At 39.2% G+C, this 23197-nt stretch overlaps 1 protein-coding gene across 1 annotated transcript in view; it reads right to left on the bottom strand.

Moving 5' to 3' along the window:
• The window catches only part of LRMDA (leucine rich melanocyte differentiation associated), a 1214945-nt gene that overhangs the window by 268764 nt on the left and 922984 nt on the right, over window positions 1-23197 (bottom strand). Inside the window, exon 7 of the mRNA XM_066349607.1 lies at window positions 18579-18663. Coding sequence (XP_066205704.1) covers window positions 18579-18663 — 85 coding nt within the window. The remainder of the gene's footprint in view (window positions 1-18578; window positions 18664-23197) is intronic.

Raw genomic sequence — 23197 nt, 5'->3', positions numbered from 1 at the left:
AAGATTTTCAAATTTTCATTTTTAAATCAGAGATTCAGAAGTCTTTCTTTTCTCTTAGCATTTTTATGGTTTATTTTAATTTAAAATTGAATTTTAATTTATAATTTAACAAGTTTTGATCCATTTGTAATTTATCTTGCTGTAAGGTATGCGATATGAATCCATTTTTTTTCCCCAAATAACTACTCACTTGCCCCAAGAACATATATTGAATAGCCCATCTTGTACCTACCAGTTTAAGATATTGCTTTGTCATCTACTAAATCCCATATGTAATTGATTTTAGTTCTGAACTTTTTATTCTATTCCATTAAGTCTGTTAGGTTATTTGTGTACCAGTACCACATTTTAAAATAATTATTGACACTTTATAATACATTTACTGTCTAGTAGGACTAATTGCCCCTCATATTTTCTCAGAATGATCCCAGCTATTATCTTCTTGTCTAAACTTTAGACTCAGTTTTTCTAGTTTAAAAGGAAAAAAATATCTTTGGCAGATAGTTTCATGATGAATTTATATTTTAACAAAGAGATCATTGATATATTTATGGTCTTTCATTTTCATATAGAAGAATATGATATGGCCATATCTTCAAGTTTTCTTTTGTGTTTTTACAGAGAGTTAAAGTTTTCTTTATTTAAAAAAAGATTTTATTTATTCATTTCTAGTGAGAGGAGGGAGGAGAGAGAGAGAGAAAAGGGAGGAGCAGGAAGCATCAACTCCCATATGTGCCTTGACCAGGCAAGTCCAGGGTTTTGAACCAGCGATCTCAGCATTCCAGGTCAAAACTTTATCTACTGCACCACCACAGGTCAGGCAAGAGTTATAGTTCCCTTTATAAAATATTGTATATTGTTGATAATATAAGATTATAACATTACCAAATTATTATCTTTTTGTTGCTTTTGTAAATGGAATCTTTCACTTAAAATATTTTTAACTAGTTTTTGTTTTAATATCAAAAGACTAGTGACTTCTGTATATTATCTTACTTCCTCACTGAATTCTCTTGTTCATCTTTCATTTGGCTTCTCTTAAGTCTCAAATTGTCAAATCAAATAAAATCATTTGTAAACATGATAATTTTGTCATATGTGTTACATTTTCATGCCTGTAGTTTCTTTCTCTTATCTAATTACATTGGCTAGTATTTCCAGTAAAATATTAAATAGTAGTGGTGGTCACAGATAAATCATATTATCCTTATTATAAAATGACTATCTTCTGTGTTTGCCCATTAAGTTTGACATTGGCATTGAACTAAGATGAATAGATTTTATCATATCAAGAAAGTATACATCTATTTTTGTATGATTTTTATCAAGAATGTTTATTAATTTTGGCCAAACAAACCTTTATCAGCATCTACAAAATTGTGGCTTCCATCTTTAGATCTATTAAAACAATTCAATAAATAAATGAATATCCTAATACTGAAACTTCATTACATGCTGAGAATAAATCTGATTTGGCCATCATGTTTTCCTTTGCTGTTTCTGCTGTCGGGTATTGTTCATAATTACTTTATTTAGGATTTTTACATGTATATTCATAGTTGAGTAGAGTATATAGTTATTTTCTCTGAAAACACCAATTTTTAATAAATGTTTTATTCACTTTATAAAAAGAATTAGGAGGTACTGATTTATCTATGCTCTGAAACAATTTAGATGGCTTTGGAATTTACTCTGGTGTGCAGGAGCTGGCTAGCAGGGTCTCACAAGATCAAACTGTGTGCATCTCTCCCCAACTCCACATAAGGTGATGTCATGCATATAGACTGAAATTAGTCATGGTGGGAATATTCAAGACACAGAAATTGTTAAACATTACAATTGAGGAGTTTTGTTTTTTGTGTTTGTTTTGCAATGATACAGTTTGCAAAACACTGGATCTTTTGCAAGAGTACCACTAAGTCATTTTCTTTCCTAATGTTTGATCAATTTCCCTATAAAATCACCAATACTTTGTGCTTTTGGGAGGGTCATGATAAGTTTTTATGAACTTTATTTTGCCTTTGGAAATCAATCTGTTTCAACTTTCTATCTCAATGGACATAGTTTTGGAAAATTATAATTTCCTTGAAAATTATGCACTTGATTTAGACTTTCAGATATTTGCACAGGAGTGAACAAAGTTACTTCTCATGATTCTTTTGTCTTGTTTCTGTAGGTTTCCATTTTTTTATTTTATTTCATTTTACTTGATTGGATTAGTGATTTAGTTTTTGAAAAGCTTAGTTTTTTGATTATTTATTATATATCTTTGTTTTACATCTCATCAATACCTGGTTCTAGTTTTAACAATTTATTTCTTTTGGTTTATTTAGCTGAGTATGTTTTTATTCAGATATTTAACTTTTCATTTTATTTTTATTAAAAAACTATATATAAATATAGAGATAGACATATAGTTAAAGCTGTTTTCTTTTGAGAATAGTCTTATATCTACTTTATAGATTCTAATAGGTAATCATTTTATTGTTATACTTCTCTGATTTTTCCACAGTTTGGGCTTGTATGTTATGTTTGACTTGAAATTTAAGAGTATTAGAGAAATGGGCAGCTGAGTTTCTGCAACCTAATTTTGTTATTAACTTAGTTTTATGACATTGTGACCTGAGAGTTTATACTACTTCTACTCCCTGAAATTTATTGAAATTCTGTTTGTGACCCAGTATACTATTGTAGAAGGTATACTTGTCAAAATGATCAGAGCAATATTTCTGTTCCCATATGCTCTTCCACAACTTTGCCACAGCCTTTCAAAAGGTGGGGGTCTATTTTCCCTTCCCCTAGACCTGGGTAAGACTTTTATAACTACCTTGATAGATAGAGTGTAACTAAAGTGATGCTGTATGTCTTCTAAGACATACATCATAAAAGATAATAGGCTTTTGTCTAGCTCTTATTCTCTCTAGGGCCTCTTGCCTTTAGAACTCAGCCACTACGCTATGAGGAAGACCTTAGTAGCCTACATAGAAAGACCACATGGAAAGGTACTGAGGATCCCCACTGATAGCCAGCATCAATCACTAGGCATGCAAGGATATGATTTTTCATATGATTCTACTCCCAGATTTCAAATCTTCTATTGAGGCCTCAGATATTATGGAGCAGAAGTAAGTCATTCCCACTGTCCTTTTTTAGAATTCCTGACCCATAGAACCTGTGAACATAATAAATATCTTGTGCTTAGAAACCTGAAGCTCGTCCTACATTTTGAAATTCTCACATTTTGGGCTGGGATTAACCACTTCAATCTTATCTTTCTAGCCATTTTGCAGTCTTTATACTTTTGATCAATAGCAGCACCCTTTCTAATTTTCAAGTTATTGGTATGAGGTGGGTTTTTTCCCCTATAGGGAGTAGTGTAATATAATATAATTTTTTACTTTTCTGCTAACACCTTAAAATGACATCTGGATTTAGTCACAGTAAATGGCCTACAAGATGCTACACGTTCTGGACTCTGATAGTATTCTGACTTCCCCTATACTTCTCTCCAGCCTCCCCCCGACCCAAGCCTTGCTAGTCACTACCCGAGACACACTGGCCTCCCAGCTCTGGTTCTTGTACACCAGGAATGCTCCTACCTGAGACCTTCCACCTGTTGTGTCCTCTACCTGGGTGACTTTTCTCTCAGATGTTCTCAGGTTTCTATCTCTCACCTCCTTTGAGTTATTACTCCAGTGCCACTTTCTTGGAGGTAGCTTCTCTATCAAGTCTCAGATGATCAATACATACACTCCTTTGCTTTCATCTTCATACTTATCTCTGACATACCACCACACTTTTGTTTTTTATTTTAGTTATTGTAAAGCCAATAGCCACGGCCACCATCACAGCTGCCTGGCCCATGCAGGTTCGCATTTGATTCAGACAGACAGTAATGAAACAATGGAGCCAAGAACTGGTGGGCCATTATCTTTAATCCTAGCTTGCATCCGGCAGGCAAGTAAAAACACATACTGGGCTCCAAAACCCACTCACATTCAGTGCTCACAAAGCTACTGGCTTATCCGAGTTTCCTAGAATCAAAGGTTTCTAGCTCACCAGACTTACTCACCTCTGTTCCCCATCTCCTTCTCACTGCACAAACTCTGCACAAACTGGCTTCTCCTTCAGCACTTCACCATTTTGGCTGCCTCTCCTCTCCTCCATGTGGCCTTTCTCTGCTCTCCTCTCAAATGCTAATCTCAGGAACTGAGAGAGAGCAAGCTCTTGGTCTGCCCCACTTTATAGTGTAGAAATCCAAACCTTTAATCCAATATACAAAAAAGGAAGTCTCTGATACAAAGTCACTTATCTGAAGCATAATGGGATTCCTCATGAGAGTGCACCATCCCAGGGTGGGAAAGGCTAGTCTTAAAACTAAACCTTAGGGTATAACGACTTTGCCAGTTTACAGCCTATCTCCCACACCAAAAGCAAGCAAACATATATATCATATTTAAAAACTTATTTGACCAACAGTTATCAATGCTTTCAACAGAGTGTATGCTCTTTGAAGGCAAAATTTTTGACTGGTTTATTCATCTCTTATCCTTCATGCTTGGAAAAGTGCTTTATACATAGTATGTGCTCAGTAGTTACTATCATTTCTTTTGAACTAACTAATAAATTTCTCGTGATTCAGAAGAAGAAAAGGAGGCTGTGAAACATGGTTATTATGCTATCTTAGTTTTCCTTGAACTTGACCATTTTCCAGGTACTTCAGCATCCACCGCCCTGCCTACTCTGCTTTCTAGGGGACCTTGGCTATTTGATTTACAGACTGTATGAAGTAAGTTCTAGAAAGAATTCAAGGAAGCAGATGAAGGAAAAAAAGAGAAATTAGACAAAAAGGAAAGCTCTCTCTTGAGAAAAGAAATTTGTGGGAGAGGATTGGTTATACGGGCTTCTTTAATCAAAACCAAAGAAAGGGACTGCATCTTATCCTCTCTGACTTTCCTTGATTTGGGAGAAACTTATGAGGTATAGCAAGATAAATAAAGGAATAAAGAGCTAATCCACAGGAGAGAAGACTGTTTTATTGTTCTTACACAGATGTCTGTTCTTACAACACAAAATTTTTTTTCTTTCTGGGGAGGGTGGGAAAAGGGGTAAAAGGGCAATTTAAATTGGAACCTCCAGGCAGTCTGTGTTCTGGAATTAGGGTTGCATTATCTTCCCAGGTCCCCACCCCCTCCCTTCTTTCAGTTGAGAAACATTTGCCCTGGAACAGCACACAGAGTTTGCATTAGCATCCCTGGGGATAGAACTTTGACCTCCCAGACTAATGAAGCTACAAACGGAAAATTCCAAGTTGCTGTACTCTTATTTTCATGCTAATGCTTATGCAGAGAGTATTTAAAGAAACAGATGCACAAGAATAATAAAGGATTGAGGACTAAGAACTCCTCTGATAAAGTGGAGTGTTTTTCTAGGATTGTCTTGTATCTATCTGTGCTTGTAGAAGTCCAGCAAGGTCAAGGTAAAATCCAGGTTTTATTTTATGAAAATAGTTGAATTCACAATGACACAGACAACCCTGGATCTGGGTTTCATATCCTGAGTGGATTGGAAAGCTGTGTAAGTTTCATTTCACTTCCTTCAGGCTACACTATTCAACTCTGAAAGGCAGGTGAGCAGAGCCTTCAGGAAGAGGCCCTGGGGAATACTGATTTTCCAATCTTCCTTGACAATCTACTCCTGAGTTCAATAGTACTCATCCTTTCCTTAGATCCAACCAGAAGGGCACCGCTGTAGTTTTAGCTTCTGGCTACTTCCCTGGTATTCTGTGTGTAACAACATCAACAAAAAACTTCTCATCTTTTCCTTAAAATAACTTCATCTTGGGTATAAACCCTCAAGTGGAAGATATATAAGAGCATGCATTCTGCAAAGCCAGATAGTCTCAAGCTTCTTCACTTAACATGCAAACAAAAGTTGTGTTTTAGTTCACCATAAGTGTACCTCACAGAGGAGAAGCTGATTAGAAACACAGAATGATCATAAACAACCCTTGCTTTAATATTCCTTCTCACACACACTGTGTGGCCAGTAGCCATGGCCAGCATCACAGCTGCCTGGCCCATGCAGGTTCGCATTAGATTCAGACAGACAGTAATGAAACAACAGAGCTAGAACTAGTGGGCCATTACCTGTAATCCTAGCTTGCACCCAGCGGGCAAGTAAAAACACACATTGGGCTCCAAAACCCACTCACATTCAATGCTTACAAAGCTACTGACTTATCTGAGTTTCCAAGAATCAAAGGTCTCACCAGTCTTATTCACCTCTGTTCCCCATCTCCTTCTCTCTGCACAAACTCTGCACTAACTGGCTTCTCTTTCAGCATTCCGCCATCTTGGCTGCCTCTCCTTGCCTCCAAGTGGCCTTTATGTGCTCTCCTCTCTAATGCTAATCTCAGGAACCGAGAGAGAGCAAGCTCCCCACTCTATAGTGTAGAAACCAAAACCTTTAATCCGATATACAAATAAGGAAGTCTCTGATACAAAGTCACTTATCTGAGGCATAATGGGATTTCTCATGAGAGTGCACCACCCCACATCATGCAATCAGTCAAGGGTGTGGGGAAAAGCTTAGTCTTAAAATTAAACCTTAGGCTATAACGACCCAGTCTGCTTACAGCCTGTCCCCCACACTCAATACAAACTATAAGCGAGCAAACATATATATCATATTTACAAACTTATTTGACCAAAACACACACTCCACCTAGACCATGGCCAGAAAGTAAACAAGAACACCATGTGGTCTGTCCCCAACTTCTCTTTCACAATCACAGAGTTCCTCCAGCTTTGTTACCTAATACAAATGGTGTCATTCCAGTGGTGGCTTTAGAATGTTTATAATCAACATTCACAGGAGCAACATTTGGGTGGAAATGCTTGAGCAGAATGATAGTAGATGGCAAATGTGTTTTGAAACTGCATTTCTATAGGAAGCACTCATTTTTCTACTCAGCCTGTGGGCTTGTGTGCATTGATGAGGGGAAAGAGCCCCTGCACATTTGGAAGTGGAAGCTGGGGGGAATAACGCCTTTTCTCTATACCTGAATAAAACAACTTAGCAGGGGCCACTCCCAAGTGATTTGGTAAACCCAGCTTTCTCCTTCCACCTGTTTGTTCAGTTCAGCTCTCCCTTTCATGCAGGGCCACAGCCCAGTCCTGTCTTCACGCCTCTCCTCCTTCTCTGCACTGTTCCATCCCGCTTGGCCTCTGCTTTCTCCATGTGGACACTTAGCTCCCCATTTAGACTGTAGGATTCCTGAAGGCAGAGCCCACAGTTTCATGTGATTCTTCCACAGCCTCAGCGTGAGGTCCCTCTCAAAAGAACCCGGCTGGGTGACGGATTGAAGAAATAGAAACAAGCCCCTGCAGTGACCTGAAGCAGATGGAATTCTGATTAAGAGAACTGAAAAGTCAAAAAGCTCCAAACCACACCCTATATAAAGTACACACTTCCCAACAAATCCAAGGTTATTGGAAAAGTAACAGCCCTCTTCCCAACCAGCCTCAACCCAAAATTTCATTAGAATGGAGAAAGCAGCAGAACAATAAATATTAACGGCTAGGAGGGGAAAGCCAGGGGAGCAGGCTTACCAGCAGGTGTTCACCTCACTCAACTTCAATTCACTCACAGCCAACAACGTCATCGCTTGGCCTTCTTGAGCTCACCGACAGGCCATTTTTCATGATTTTAACATTTCTGGCCAAATGCAAACTTTTTAATTAAATGTACCACATGATTCCAGATGTTTGTTTATTTGTTCCAAAAAGGTTGTAAAATCTCTACGTTAGGAAAAACCTGTGGCCGAGGTAAAGCATTCTACGAGACCTGGAAACAAATGAGTTAGAAAAACTGGGATTGGGAAGTCCATGCTGGGCAGAGCAGAGCCCTCAGCTGAACGACCGAGAGAAAAACTATTGGCTTCAACTACCTCTCCCTTCAGAAACCCAATGTTCAGAAATAAAACACACTGGGCATTTCGATTATAAAAGAATGTAGCTCATCTTGAGCCAAAGACTGGAAGAGAACAAATTCTTGTGGCTGCTTTGTCTGCTTATTGTATATTTGTTCCTATTGTCATGAGCTCCACAGTATGAATCCCAGAAGGCCTCCATTTAGCTGACGGGATTACAGCTTATGCATGAGTGGTGGGGAAGAATCTTGCAAGAGGGGATTGAGAGAGTGGGTACAGGCAGAGGCCACAGCTCCCTACACACTCTGCAAGCTGCCTTGTTGCCTTCTGCTCTCTGGTACTCTCCATCTCAAAATATACTCAGTCATTAGCTCAGTCTGTTGCATTTGCTACAGAATGTCGCTCTGTAGCAAACACAGTATTTGCTTCCCTTATCCTCTGTTCCCCCAGCCAGCCAGTAACTCCAGGCCTTCATCATCAAACCCTAGATGATTTCAACATTAACCTAACTGATGTTGGGCTCTCAATTTTGCTTTCAAAAGCCAACATCAGAAATATTTTTAAAAACATGGGGAGATAAGCATTGACTGATCATTTTCTTTGATGTGCAGGCCAGGGATAATTCACAACTAAACCATCAGCAACCTCAAATAGCATCTCCATAGTGGCCATAAGGTTCCCTTTACATGGCCCCCGCCCCTGCTTCACTGGCAGTGTCCTGGCCCCAGCTGTCTTCCCCATCTGTTACTAAGTTGTTTCCTAAATTACCTTTGCTAGAAACATGCTTTTTGAAGGCCATAGAGTCTGCAGTCACATAGCTTGGTGACAAGAAATTGAAAGCTTCTAAACTGGAACAAGCTCCCTCTGTGCCATCCCACAGTGGTCTCCTGGAGTCCAAGATCTTTCTTTCCAATCCCCTTGCACACTGCTTACAGATTAATAATTCCATACACGGCTTTAAATCAATTCTAGATGCTCCAGACTTTTCAAAGATGTCATAATATAAACCTTCCCTATGTAAGTGACCTTATTTCTGACTTTTTAAAAATTGGGTCCCTGCCTCCAGTCAGTTCTAGCTATTCTATGGAAGGTGCCTTTGTCCTCCACCTACCCATGCCCTACATGCTCTTCAAAGCTCCAAGCCAACATCTCCTAGCCAGGCCTGAAAATTCTAGTGTTTACTGATCCGTATCTTTTCTCAACATTTGTAGCACTAACACCAGCGTTTACCAAGGAAGGCAACTCTTACTTACACAATCCATAACATCTTGTCTGGTTGGTATTGCTTCAGTTTTGGTATCTCCTCAGTCAAACCACAAATTCCCAGAAGACAGACCCCATGCCCTCTATTTCTGAATTCTCCGCACACCCTGACATATACTTTGTACACAGTGGGTACTTAATGAAGACATGCTGGAGGAGTCTCTGAATGCCACTGCTTAGAGCAATACTTGTCATTTCAGGAGTTCCATTTGATCAGTGCAAGGGAGAAGAAACAGCTCATGACTCTAAAACTTCAAGACATTTAGAATTTTCAACCCTGTCAATATCAAGCCCTTCATTTTTTTAAAGCAGAGGGACATGTTTTTAGTACCATTTTTTATTTGCACTGTCTGTTAGAGGAAAGGTTATTTTTTTGACTGATCATCCTCAGAAGTAAGGTTCATTACTGTTGGGTGTGTGTGGTGGGTGGGGGAAGTGACTCTATTTTGCCCTCCTTGCTTAACTTTTAAAGCAGAAAAAAACAAATTCCTAGTCCCTCTGTGAGCACAAGTGCACCACAATTCTGCCCAAAGAGTCTAAATAAAGCAATCCTGAAGGCTACAAATGAAAGATCATCCTTGGAGAAAAAGGATAGGAAATGGATCCCTATGGATTTCAAATGTGTAAAGGAGGTTGCTTAAAGTTCCTGGCTAGAGTCCATGCCAGTCTTAGTAATAGTCGAACAGATTCATCCATCTTCAGATTCCACTTGGCTTGCTTTTCCATCACTGCCACCCTCTCAGTCAGCATGTGCACATGCACATCTATCTATATATGTGTGGAAGTTTTAATCTACACCACCCTCCATTCCAATCCACCCAGCCTGCTCAGTACAGAGTAAAGCTATTGACCCTGCAAAGCAGCAGGGAGATGAATTTGATGACCCAGACTAGAGTTTTTAAACCATTTCAGCAAGGTCTAGAATCAAAGGAAAGCACAATTTATTCAGCACTTAGTAAAGTCTTTTTACTTTAGAACTGAATGCACACGCTGAAAAATAGGCTCCCACTGCCACGCAGATAAAATAAACCTGTCAACCACTACTGTCAAATCACTAGTCACCTCGATTAAATAAAAGAAACTTCAGCATTTCTCAGCATCTGAGAATTCCACCAAGATTATAAGCCCATAAAAGCATTATGGAGAAAACTAAAGTAATGTGTTCTATTGAAAATGTCATCAGAGGAAAGCATTTATATAATTATATAATTAGAAAATGCTAATAAGATCTCTGCTCCAGAAATCAACAGACCCCCCACACACATACACACATACACATACGCAGCCAGGGCAAAGCCATAACATAAAGTCTGAAAGAAGATGTCACCAGAAAGGGACTGAGACTGAGTGTGGTCTGCCCTGACATGGACTGGAATGTGTGGCTTCTTGACTTCATACAGGAAAGATTCCACAACACAAGTCCAGGTGACTTTGAAAGTATGTTTAGCTGGGGACAATAAAACAAAAGAAGGGCTTAGGGTAGAAGAAACAACAGGAGAGAGCCTAGGCATGGGCTTCTTTGGCTCTCTAAAATGTTACAGGACAGAAGTGAGCCACATGGGGCTGTGTGGACTCACTGAGAAGTAAAAGTCACAGTGACATGAGTGAGCCAAGGTGGGGCTACTGTTAGCTCACTGAAAAGTCAGAGAAAAGGGGGCCTTGAAGACAGGTTCAGGGGGTTCACCTAGGACGATCTTTCACTGCCCCTTCTAACTGGCTAAAAGTTTTATGGGGACCTCAGACTTTAAGAGAAAGAGAGCAAAAGTGCATGGCCGAGAAAAGAAAGGGCACAGACTTGCTCCAAGGAGAGCATGTACTTCTTTTATCTTGAGGGCTCTTATCAGTTTCTAACAGCAGAAATTTTATGGGAAGTCTCAGGGGAGAATCTCAATAGAATAGTCATCAACTTTCTGGGTGTGTCCTTCAATATACTAACTCATCAAAATGGGTATATACAGTAAACCAGGGGTCAGGAACGTATGGCTCATGAGCCAGATGTGGCTCCTTTGATGGCTGCATCTGGCTCGCAGACAAATCTTTAATAAAAAAATAATAACGTTAAAAATATAAAACATTGTCATGTATTACAATGCATTCATTTCCTACCACTCATGTTCATGGTTGCGGGTGGCTGGAGCCAATCACACCTGTCCTCTGGGACAACACCAAATTTTTATTGGATAATGCGTAATGTACACAGGTCATTGTATGGCTCTCATGGAATTACATTTTAAAATATGTAGCGTTCATGGCTCTCTCGGCCAAAAAGCTTCCCGACCCCTGCAGTAAACCATTAGCTCCCAAATATCTTTAGTTAGGAAAGATAAGACCTTGCGATTTATCATCTGGATATAAATTGCCAGTTTGTTCAGCTATCTCTCTCAGTTTCCCCATTCCATTTGCCAAAGAATTTTCCTAGCTTCTTCTTATCCTGCCTCAAAGAGAGCCGCCTTACTTGGCAGGACACACAGATGAAATATGTCCCCCATCAGCAGGGAGGCCTACCTTGCCACCTGCCAATGTAATCTGTAATTTTCTCTCGCTCCCCCACCTCTCTCACAAACACATCTTTCAATGCACTTTCTATAGGAAAAGTTGGATCTTTCACATTTTGATGAACCTTCAGTGAAGCAGTAGTTTTCTGAGAAATCACCTGATGGTTAACTCCCTTGAAAGATACAGGGGACACTTGAGGAACCAAAGATTGAACTGTGCAGGTCAACTTATACAAGGATTTTATTTCAATAAATACATATAATAGTGTAAATGTATTTTCTCTTCCTTATGGTTTTTCTAATAACATTTTATACTCTAGCTTACTTTATTGTAAACATACAGTATATAATACAAATAACCTATAAAATACATGTTAATCAACTGTTTATGTTATGGTAAGGCTTCCAGTCAACAAATAGGCTATTAGTAGGGGCCCTGGCCAAGTAGCTCAGTTGGTGAGCATTATCCTGATGTGCCAAGGTTGCATGTTGAATTCCCAGTTAGGGCACATACAAGAATCAACCAATGAATGCATAAATAAGTAGAACAACAAATCAGTGTTTCTCTCTCTCCCTCTCCCCCTCTAAAATTAATAAATAAATTAAATAATAAAACAAAAGGTTATTAGTAAAGTTTTGAGAGAGTCAAAAGTTACAAGCAGATTTTTGACTGTGCAGTGGGTTGGCACCACACACCCCTTTGTTGTTCAAGGTTCAACTGTAATCAAAATACCCCAGAAGACAGAAGGCCACAAATAAGTAGTGCTGCCTAAGTCAGAGGGTTTGATCTCAAGTGAGACCTGCTTGGCAAACTCACCCCAAATCCTCAGATTGCTGTTCCATTCTTTCAGTTGGTCAGTGATAACTAACAAGCAATAGGCACAAGGATTTCCTGATGTTGAACTACTAAGATAATCTAAATAAATGGATATATTATCTTTGAGTTTTTGCTATTATTCTGTATAGATTTTGTTTATAATGATGAAACCTACTTAACTTTCACATTTCCCATGTGTTGACATGGCAAGATGGTAGGAATATTAAAAATAAAATAATGTTTTAAAAATTTGTTGAAAGAGACAGATTGCCTCCAAATTCTATAACCCTAAGACAAATTGTGATGAACAGTGATTATCAAGCAGCCCCATCCCAAGCCCTCCTGAAAGTATTCTGCTTGCTGGCATGCAGCTTTTCTGGCCAACATCTCCCCAGCCCAAACATCACTGTCTACATTGCCACATCTTCATATGCACCCATTTAATTTTCCCCTTATTCATTTCACTTTGTCTAATTTAACAAGTTGAAGAAAAACACTTTGTATTTATGGCTTCCATGAAAATGCATTTTATAATATTGAAGGCTAAAACTGTTTGAAAAATAAAAATAAAAAATACCCACAGTTTTTCTTTCTGTCTTTTTCTTCTTTTCAGAACAGCACACATTGAGCTGCCTCATGGAGAAATACACAAAAATCAATTGCTAAGCATCAAACGCAACTCACATTAAGGAAACTGCAGACGGTAACTAATTATGATAAGTTGCTATGTAAATCACTTTGTGACAGTCCCAGCAATCAATTTCAAACACAAACAGACCAAGGCCTTGGAGAAGAGGATGTGCACCTAACAACTGTGTCAATAAAGATAATGGCAAGATTGCCAAGGATAGATGTAGGATGGGTATCCTCTCCAAGCAAGTTTTCATAGCAGATTTCCACTTGCTGTCTTTCTTTTACACATTTAAAGTCCAATGCTTGATATGGCAAGCTAATATGGCCCATTTTTCAAGACTGTATAAGCATTTGGAAAAAATAATAATTGAGATTTTCACTGGGCTTGCACTTACTTTGCAAAATGTACGTGTAAATACACGGGAATGGGACCTTCAATGTGACAATTGTTGGTGAGGTAGGATTACCATAGATGTGCCAGATTGTTTATTTTAACCAGGCACCACCACCACTCTCTCTTAAGGTCTCCTCTGCAACTCAGAGGAAACCTGAAAACTACATTTCCCAGAATTCCCTTGGTGCATGGTTCTAGGTTACAGGAAGCCAAAGAGAGATATTGGAGTAGGATTTGGAAATCCAAGGAGAAGGAGGGGCAGGGTAATGTACAGATAGTTTGAATGTTTGAAACAGTATCCAAGTGAACTTCTTGAGAATCACTGTTGCTGCAGATTAAAAATTCAGTAGGAGATTCCAAGGGGTTCTTAAGATACCCACATACTTCAGTAAGTTTTTGAGAATTATCACAGGCTGAGACTCTAGGTGGCAGCTTCTTTGACACTCCTTGCCTAATTGTGGAAATCTCCTGTTCCTTACACTAAAACGCTTTATAATTTGAATATATAGTGTGTCTTCTATTTTCTCGATCTGAATTCAGAATGATACCATAGCATTTTCCTCTTTGATTTCTCAAACTATCTCTTCTAGAATTTATAGATGTGTAATTTAAAAGAAGGGGAGGACAGGGGTGTGACAGGCAATTCCCTGGATGGAAAGAGGCAAGGGTGCTGTGCTTCTCGGCAGAGGCAGTGGAGAGTCCCCCACAGTGGGCATTCCAGGCTGTGCTCTCCCGGGTTCTCCCTCCTCTTCCCTCCAGCACAGCGCCACATCAGTCCTGCATTTGCTTCATATGTCCTGTATGAAGGACAATGTCAGGGGAGGCCTGGGAATTAAGGGCAGGGACTTTAATTTTTTGCCTTGCCTCTGTTGCTGAGGGACTCACTCTCCCCTAGAAATATTTAGTGTCCTCCTCTTGTTAAATGGGAATAATGGTATTTCAGTTTTATAGGACAGTCTTAAGGATGATATGGTCTATGCTCTTAATAGAAATGTCTTCCTCAAAAGATGCAATGGTCTACATAAATGCAAATTCTACATCTAATGGCTACCAGGTAAAGAGTGAAAGTACACGACTTACAGGGTATGTCCTATGCACAAAACATATTTAGAGACATTCCTCCAACAAACATGTTCACATTCTTCATATCTGGGATATCCACTAAGGATATAGCATGTAGACTGCTACTAAGTAGCAGCTGAAATCACTGACACAGCCCCACGTCCCCCACACTCTAAAGACAGGCTCACACCTAAAACAGAATTTTCAGAGAGATGCCAGGTGGATCATTCCAGAACCGCACCTGTGCCTCAGCCCACACCATACTGAGAGTCAGTCCCTTTTCTGAGACCTTCTGTTCCAGTAAAACAACTCCTCTAGTTGTTCCCATTTGCCCTATTCCCTTTCTACTATCAAAACACCAGAGTTTAAAAACTGTGACATTAAAATAATTATCTCCTCGGAAGTTATGCAGTGTGGCTAAATGCTGTCTGGCAGAGAATCAATAGCTATGGTTTCCATCCATAATATTTGAGTTTCGGGAAGAAGCAGAGTTGTGGTCTGAGGTCCACAAGGCTGGCCTTCCCCTTCCGTGTGTGCTCTCCCCACAGAAAGATGGGTCTATTTTCTGAGATATAGCAAGCTACCTTGCAGAGGTATCTAAGTTAGTGACTTTCCCATGGGTTTCTATCACTTATAATTTACTGAACAAATATTTACTGAATTCCGATTAAGTAAGAGGCCCTGTGCCAAGCACTGTAGATATAGCAGTGAGCAAACAGACACAATCTCCTCCTCTCCTCCTGAGAGCTGAAAGCCTATCAGGGAAGACAGTCCCTGCAAAGGTAAACATGGCCTAACATAAATGTGGAGGGTAGGGTCAGGGAATCCTCCTTGGGATGGTGATATTGAAGCTGATACCTGAAGAATGAGCAAGAGTCTGAGATGTGAAAGAGAAGAAAGGTTTGAATCTGTACTGCCCCTCAGGGAGCTTGCATTCCTGAGCAGTTCAAAATATATGTTTACCTGACCTCTACTATACAAAGCAGAATAGGAACAACTGCACTAAGGAAGTAGAAACAAACATAAGTACCTCGGCAGGGGAAAAACCAAAACAAATAAGATCAGAAAACAAATTTCATCTAGGAAGCAGAAAGTACTGCATACTACTACACTTCCTATGATGAACAAATTATCTGTAAGTTACAGACTGAAAAATAGAGTCCTGCCTGACCAGGCGTTGGCGCAGTGGATAGAGCATTAGACTGGGACAGGGAGGATCCAGGTTTGAAACCCCGAGGTCGCCAGCTTGAGCACGGGCTCATCTGGTTTGAGCAAGGGGTCACTTGGTCTGCTGTAGCCCCCCGGTCAAGGCACATATGAGAAAGCAATCAATGAGAAACTAAGGTGCTGCAACGAAGAATTGATGCTTCTCATCTCCCTTCCGATCTGTCTGTTCATATCAGTCCCTCTCTCTGTCTCTGTCAGTCACACACACACACACACACACACACACACACACACACACACACACACACACACACACACACAAACACACACACACACACGAAGAAGAAAGAAAAATAGAGTCCTCTATCTCCTGATCATTATTCTGGGCCCAGAATTTTCTTGCATTTGATCTAGAATCCTTAAGACATGAATCTGAGGCCCATCATACTCAACATTGGAAGATACATAAAATGACAAGTACATAAAAGGAAAATGGCATGGATTGGAAAACAGCAATTTTCACATGAACTATTGCCTGCTAGTTTGTGTAGTTGTTGGTGCAGAATGAAAAGAGATTGGGAACTGGGTGAATCAAAAATTATTTGCAAGTAGAATTTCCACTTAAGGCTTTATGGACCAAGTTTCAGACATAATAGAGGATTTCACTTGAGAGAGAATTGATATAATCTGCCTTCACAATGTGAATGCACTTTTATGGATGTTTGTAAGCTGTTTCCAGGAGGGTATTAACAAATGACATTCAAACAGTTCACCAATTTATATGATCAGAAATTTAGAATAATTTCTTTTAGTTAATTATTTATGTAAGAAAAGAAAAACTAGATGACACTTAGTGGTTTCATTCTAGGTGTCAAAAAATATATCTTTCCCCACTGGTCATTGTATGATTCATGCCAAGCTGAAATATATGCCTCATCTTTTCCCTGCATAGATTAGTTCAATAATAAGTCAGCTTTAATGAACTTTTTTACCTCTCTTTTTACTGGTCTTTTTATATGACCAGAGGCCCAAATACCTGGCCATCATTTCTTGTTGACAACTCACTTTTTCACCATCTAAGTCCTTAGCATTGATGAGGTACCAAGAAATATTCCTGAGTAAGCGACATCTGTTGTTGGCTCTCTTTAAATAACATTTTCCCCATTGATGTTAGGCTCTGAAGTCACCCAAGATCATTATTCTCACTCTAACCACCTTAGGCATTCTTCCATATTCCAAAAATTACTCAAAATACCTCCAAAACTTTTCTTATATTGTCTCTTCGAGGTTCAGATTTATTATTTTACTGTTACAATGACAGATAATTTTTGTCTTATTGATGATTAACACTAATGATCATGTCCTCCTGCTGTGAAATCTCAATTTCATGGACATATCAACTTTTACAAGTGGTTTTGAGAGCTCTAAGACTTCAGTTCCTGTGCAATGCATTCAACTGGCTACATACAGTACAATTACCTTCACTCAAATAGAAGAAACTATTAAATAAATCCATGGTGCTATGATGCTAGGGTTAATTTGTTGTTCTTTCTAGATAGGAATTATTACTTGCCTAGGGGAATTTAAAAAAAAAGTCTCTAAAGGGATATGCTCAAAACCTTCATAAGAACAGTCAGTGAAGGAGACCTATTCATGCCTCTCAAAATATAACAAGTTGGCAGCAATTTATTCTACTTGACTTTGAGCAAAGTTGATTTTCACAAAACTGAAATAAACAGAATCACAATAAAACCCTAATTGAACCAACAGATATTTAAAAATATTAAAGTTCTACTGTGCCCAGACATCAAAGATGCAACACAAACCCAAGTCACAGACAACTGGAATCCCGCATTTATCCCCTGGGTCATTCCTGCAGAAATATGCCATTTGCCCAGAGCTCTACATCTTCTTAGAGGAGTGGCTCCACCGCTATCTGGGAATTTCTGCAGCCTCTTCTCCTTCCCACAACCCTGCAGTGTAGCCAGAAGACAAAGCTGGACCATACTCATTTAGTAACCCACGTGTTTCCTGCCTGCGAAAATGATGTTTAAAGTGTGTAATGCCCTCAATCTAAGCCCATGCTCACTTATCCTTGAAAGGTAAGGGTCACTATTAGGACACACGGCTATTGTCACATCCAGAATAAAATGGGGCAAACATGTTACACTGCATGGCCTAGCCCTGAACTAATCAATTCCAGCAAAGGTGATCGCATTGTCTTTGGCCTAAGCAGTTGGCTTAGGAATAAGCATTTTAAAATTACATTCCATAAAGACTCTAGAGATGGTAATAGGAATTCAAGGCTTTGGAAAAACTGGGTAAGCCAAATTAATGTTTCGAGGTTCAGATAATTCAGGAAAAAATACACATTGATTCGTTTCACTATTTTCAGGCAAACTGTAACTCCTTTTAGCTGCAATATAGAGTTAATTTATTTTTAAATTATAGATTTCAATGATTAGACTCCCAAACAATGATACTTTTACAAATATTAGTGAGTTCCCCCATTTCTCTTCATCCCTTTTGCAGAGGTAATTATCTCCTTAGTAATTTTTAAGTACTATAATCTCTTTAAAGAAAAAAAAAATCACAAAATTACATTAGACCATGGATTTATTTGCCTTCCCAATAGACTGCCACTAAATTCTGTTTAATATGAGTTAAAATTGTAAAGTTTGACAGGTATGGTTTTCTCATCAAGGTCTTGCAAAGCAGTATGTTCTTTCTAAAGTACTGAGGCAGCATCAGGAGCCGACAGCCATGCACACCAGGTGCCCCCTGTAACCACTGAGCAATCGGCATGGGTCCTACCTTGGTGACTGGTGAGCGCCCTAGAAGCAGAAGGCAGGGGTGTGTAGTGGCTCTCTGGAGAGGCAGCCATGCTGTCACTGGAAGCCTGTGTGAGAAAAGCAAAGGTTGACGTGAAACAACACCAACACTAAATACCATTGTTTACCACACACATCTCAGAACCTGGGTTTGCAGAAAATATTGAGCAAGACTTTTCTTAGGAACAAGAGTTTTCTGTGTTGAGATAATATATTGGTGAGTGCAGGGCAGACTCCATGGCTTTGAGGAGCCTCAGCGCAGTGTAGGGGCTCTGGGAGAAGGGCTTCTTGCTCCCTGTGCTGAACTGCAAGAAGGAGGAGGAAAGGAAGAGATTGGAGGCAGGAAATGGTACAGGCTTAGATTTCTGTCGCATATCCTCTTTCAATATCTCAAGATTAAATGCTCACTGTGAGCATATTTCTATGGAAATCGTGAAGAGACTGAGCTCTGCCCCCAGGGTAGATGTGAAACTGAGCTGTTTTACTTGGGCCCGATGGCATGGGGATAGAGAGAAGGCAAAGATGTAAGACCGTAGTGTAAAGTGACTAGGGAAAGGACATCAGCCACAGCAGACCGCGCAGTGGGGGTTCTAGCCAAGTTTAACAGGAGCACCAAGGGACCCAAGTGAAAGTGGAATATTATGGTTATCAACAAAACTTTGTTATTCATTCCAAGGCCTATAAGAAAATGATTTAAAATATACCTATGAAAGTGCTTTTTTATTCTACACAAACAGCTCTTTAACCATCAAATTCTGTGGTGTGACCCAGGCTGCTATCTCTCTCTTTGCCTTACTCTACATCCAGGAGGACTAGGGTAGGAAGAAAGGGCCAGGACTGTGAAGTCAGTTGTCATTCAGGACCAATCACAGTGTCACATGCAGAGTGTAGCTTCTTATAGCAAAAAGCATCACCACTACAACTCTTCTTGAGACTTCTGAATCAAATGCTACTTTTTTTTTTTTAATATCCAAAAGAGAACATTTGCACATTTGCTGGGATCAGAAAACCTAAGCTTCCAACCTTTCCAAGTGTCATATGGAAAAGTAAATTTCATTAACACTGCATTTTTCTTTCTGGAATAGGAACTACAGTCGGTGGGACATACTTGCCCTACTAGGAGTGAGCCTTTTCTCCAAAGAGATTATCTACATTATAGGAGTCAGAACTAAGTAGGAATTAGACCTACTGCTGGAAAACCCCTTTAAAACCCATATTTGACATTTGAGATGTTTGATTAAGCAGCTTTCAGTGGGGACCTACACACAGAGTTCTGAATGGTGTGGAACCAGGAGCTCTGTCCCTGAGGCAGGGGCAGATATCAGGTAGCATTACTTCACTCCAGCTCCCAGAGAAATAGATGGTGTTTAAACTTCATTGAAGGGTATTGGGTCCAGAAAGATAAAAGTTCAGTCACCAGGAAAAATGTTTTAAAAAGGAGATAAGACTTGCTAGCTACTACATCATTAGACACTTAGGATGCTGCGATGATATAAAAGAGGCAGAAATTAGATTAGAATTCAAATACCAGAGTCACCATGTGTTTCTCCATTTGGCATTTAAGGTCTCCTGTAATCCCTATGTGATAAATGAGACCCAATGACAGTGTTCTAAAAGTGGCATCTATTCAAATGCTGAGGCAGGACATACGGGGTGGGAGTGCGAGGCTGTCTTTGCACAGATCTACCACGCTTCCCTCATAAGAGGCTATAGCTTCTTTCTCTGTCAATGTTCCTTCTCTACCTCATCACTGAAAAAGCCTAAAATTCCAATATGCATCTTAGGTATACTGTTATATTTCGTAGCACTTTTCATCTCAATTTGGGTTGTTGACAATTTAATGACAGCTTTTCCTAAAATTACTGGAAGAAACTACCTTTCAGCAAATACCTCTGACTGGGCAAAACATTAGAGTTTTGTAACCAAGAGTAAAATAGCTACTTAGTTTTATTTTTAGTTGTAGTCAAAGCAAAATCTGTGTGGCTTGAGTTCTGTCTTGTAGTCAGCAGTCTATGACTAGCGCATCATTACTTTCCTGCTTCGTGTCCATGTATAAATACAGTCATTGAAGAGAATCCAGGAAAGGACAATTTGCCAACTACGTCTTTCGGTAGGACTTCCATGGCTGGATGTTTAGGAAAACTACCACAATTCAGAATTCAAAATACCATCTCTTTGACTTGGCTTTAATCAAAATTAAGTCTATGTGATCTTTTCAATAGTGATATACATACACACTTGGTCTCTGAATACTATGCTTAGAAGCACAATTCAGAAGGGTACAATTATCACATAAAAGAAATTTTTTTTTCTTTTGTATTTTTCTGAAGCTGGAAACGGGGAGAGACAGTCAGACAGACTCCCGCATGCGCCCGACCAGGATCCACCCGGCATGCCCACCAGGGGGCGACGCTCTGCCCACCAGGAGGCAATGCTCTGCCCCTCCGGGGCGTCGCTCTGTCGCGACCAGAGCCACTCTAGTGCCTGGGGCAGAGGCCAAGGAGCCATCCCCAGTGCCCGGGCCATCTCTGCTCCAATGGAGCCTTGGCTGCGGGAGGGGAAGAGAGAGACAGAGAAGAAGGAGGGGGAGGGGGGGAGAAGCAAATGGGCGCTTCTCCTATGTGCCCTGGCCGGGAATCGAACCTGGGTCCCCCGCACGCCAGGCTGACTCTCTACCGCTGAGCCAACTGGCCAGGGCCTAAGAAATTTTTATGTTATAAAAATTGTCTTGTTCAAGACAATGACTTAAATTTGTATGCTACCTGCCCAAGAATAAAGAACTCCCCTTGAAACTGAAGCAACATACCCATAGTATGAAAATTATAAGATAACAGAAACATAGGCAGGCCTGGCCTGTGATAGCACAGTGGCTAGAGCGATGACCTGGAACGCTGAGGTTGCCAGTTTGAAACCCTAGGCTTGACTGGTCAAGGGACATATGATAAGCAATCAATGAACAACTAAAGTGAAGCAACTGTGAGTTGCTACTTCTCATTCACCACTTCCTCTATCTCTAAAATCAATAAATAAAATATTAAAAAAAGAAAGAACATAAAGAAAAGAGAAATATAAGTGAACAATTTAATTTTTTTAACCTGGACTAAGAAGATATTCCTAAAATAAGAACAGAGAAAGTTGGATAAATCTGAATTTTCAGAACTACAAATAACTTCAAATCTTTGAGTCCTTGACAAATTTCCCAACTACCTATACAAGAATTATACTTTTACATTTTACTTTTTAAATCACTCCTGATAGAAGATATTTATAATATCTACAATAAAATATTAACATCCAGAATACACACGGCCCTCAGTAAATGAGAATGAAAAATGGACAAGGGAAATAACAGGCAATTCAAAGAAGATAAAACCTGAATGGTTAATAAAGAGGAGATGGTCAAATTTACTAGTACTAAAGGCAAGGCAAATTAAAGCAAACAATTCTTTTCACTCATCTGAGTGGCAAACTCTTACGTCTCACAAGTGCTATAGGAAATGAAAGGAAACAGAACTCTTGTCCTCTCATGCCTGGCCAGTAGGCCTATCCATTGGTTCAAATACTTCAGGAAATAATTTAGTAAAATAGATAAAATTGAAAATTGCTAGAGCAATTCATCTAAAATGCATACACACTATGGAAAAGTCCACTCAGGTTTGTAAGGTGGAACATAAAACAATGTTTACTGCAGAATTATTTATAACAGAACAAACTGGAAATAATTCAAATGACTGTCACTGAGGAAAATGAATAAATAAAATGTTTTATATTCATATGATGGAATAATATCTAGAGCTTAAGAGCAATAAACCTGATAAATCTATTTCAATTTGAGAAGATCTGAAAATTTAACACAAGGATAAAATGCAAGTTGCAATGTGACAAATGTAGCATGATATTATTTATGTAAATACATACTTCTTTAATCTGTGTGTATGTAAACATCTAAAAATAGTAAAAGTTATACATTAAATCCATGAAAAGGGATTAGACCTAAAGAAATACTAGGGGGAAGGCTTCTATTTTTTAATATTTAATTTAGAGATGACATGAAACAGATATGTCAAAATATCAAAAAATTACAAAAATTTAACACTCTTCTATATTTCTGGAATTTCATAAATTAAAATCTGAAAAAAATAAAAAATAACAAAACCCATGGACTCTTCTCTGATCTATGCAGTCTTATATTGATATGAACTCATAATTACAGGCAATTTCCTTCAAACATTTTACAATCCTTGCATGTCTGATTGGCTTTTTGTGAAGAAATATGTTTTTTCTAAAGCTGCTGAGTGTGACAATACAATGGGAAAAGCTGATAAATAATAGTAAACACGTGTCACCTTCACTCCAAGCCTTGAAATCCTCATTCTGCCCGGGAAGTCCTTCTGTTCAAGGTTTGCCGAAGCATGCTGAAGGTTTCTGTACTCTTCTTCTACACACAATTTGACAGTTGCTAATGATTTTTTAAACTCACATCAAATTGCAATTTCCATAATGCAGAAAGGAAAGTAGAACTTTGGCAACCTCAATGGAAAAAATTCAGTGAAACTACAGTATATTCTATAAGAGACTTGCAAAGTGAGGATTTCACTCAGT

This window comes from Saccopteryx leptura, chromosome 9 (genome assembly GCF_036850995.1).
Source record: "Saccopteryx leptura isolate mSacLep1 chromosome 9, mSacLep1_pri_phased_curated, whole genome shotgun sequence".
In the NCBI taxonomy this organism is placed as follows: domain Eukaryota; kingdom Metazoa; phylum Chordata; class Mammalia; order Chiroptera; family Emballonuridae; genus Saccopteryx; species Saccopteryx leptura.
This window is presented reverse-complemented; position numbering and strand designations above follow the sequence as displayed.